A 1,412-nucleotide genomic window follows, 5' to 3' on the forward strand; every position below is an offset into this window, starting at 1 on the left:
CTGTTGCTAATGCCTGTTGCTACCTGCTGTTGCTAACGYCTGTTGCTAATGCCTGTTGCTACCTGCTGTTGCTAACGCCTGTTGCTAACGGCTGTTGCTAGCGTCTGTTGCTACCTGCTGTTGCTAGCGTCTGTTGCTACCTGCTGTTGCTACCTGCTCTTGCTAACGCCTGTTGCTAATGCCTGTTGCTACCTGCTGTTGCTACCTGCTCTTGCTAACGCCTGTTGCTAATGCCTGTTGCTACCTGCTGTTGCTAACGGCTGTTGCTACCTGTGTTCTGTGGTAAAACGTTTGACTGAAGCACAATGTTTCTGCCAAAGGGTCACAAACAAACCCCATAAATTTCAGAGTGTTTGTTGATCGTAACCCAGCAGGATCCGCCAGCCTCCCGCACATTTAAAGGTTTTTTGGTCTTTAATTCAGGGTCTCGACTTTGCTGGTGAATCTCTCCTCTCTGTTCCCCAGTGATCCGTTTCCCTGCAGGTTGAGTCTGAGGATGATCTGGGTTTTTCTGCTTGTTGCTGCAGGCTGCCTATTCCCAGACCCGGAGAGGTTCTGGGGCTGGTGGGGACCAACGGGATCGGGAAGTCCACGGCCCTGAAGATCCTGGCTGGGAAACAGAAACCCAACCTGGGGAAGTTTGATGTGAGTGCTGGAGATGTTCCGACTCTCTTCTCCTTTTGTCTCCTCTTTCACACTTTGAGCAACATTTTATGTCCAGTGTGACAAACATGTAGCAAAGTTACTTTATCTTTAAAAAGGTAAGTTTATTTCCTCTGCTGATGATACATTGGGCAGCCTTAGCTACCATATTTCACAAACGCAGTCGCATAAATTAAAAAATGTTTCATGAAGAGGAAAAAAACATGCATGAAAAAAACTGTGACTTATATTCCAGAAATTCGGCATTTGGTTTCAGCTTGTTTCTGATAAGGGCGTTGTGTTTTGTGTTTGCTAAAGATAAGGTTCATGTTTTCATATCTGGAAGTAAAAATATAATATTTATGCTGTTGATCTAAAGTGTGACGTGACAGATGTTGGCTCTCTTCCTGCTCTGTCCTCCGTATATTTGCATTTTCTTCCAGTTTTGTGTGATTCTCCTCCTGTTTTSTGCGCCTCAGAACCCTCCAGACTGGCAGGAGATCCTGACCTACTTCAGAGGTTCTGAGCTGCAGAACTACTTCACCAAAATCCTGGAGGACGACCTGAGGGCCATCGTCAAGCCGCAGTACGTCGACCAGATCCCAAAAACCGTCAAGGTCGGTGAAACTTCAGTCCGGGCTTCAGTTCGCTCCTCCACCTGCTGTAATGACTCGTTTCCACCTGCAGGGGTCAGTAGGGGCCATCCTGAGCAGGAAGGACGACACAGACACTCAGGACATCATCTGCGACCAACTAGGTAGAAACCTTCA

General features: G+C 47.3%; 1 protein-coding gene across 1 annotated transcript in view; it reads left to right on the forward strand.

The window, feature by feature from the left end:
* abce1 (ATP-binding cassette, sub-family E (OABP), member 1) overlaps positions 1 to 1,412 on the forward strand; it is a 10,863-nt gene that overhangs the window by 5,023 nt on the left and 4,428 nt on the right. Inside the window, exons 5-7 of the mRNA XM_008436019.2 lie at positions 528 to 645; positions 1,122 to 1,259; positions 1,330 to 1,400. Coding sequence (XP_008434241.1) covers positions 528 to 645; positions 1,122 to 1,259; positions 1,330 to 1,400 — 327 coding nt within the window. The remainder of the gene's footprint in view (positions 1 to 527; positions 646 to 1,121; positions 1,260 to 1,329; positions 1,401 to 1,412) is intronic.

Source organism: Poecilia reticulata, linkage group LG18, assembly GCF_000633615.1.
Source record: "Poecilia reticulata strain Guanapo linkage group LG18, Guppy_female_1.0+MT, whole genome shotgun sequence".
NCBI lineage: Eukaryota > Metazoa > Chordata > Actinopteri > Cyprinodontiformes > Poeciliidae > Poecilia > Poecilia reticulata.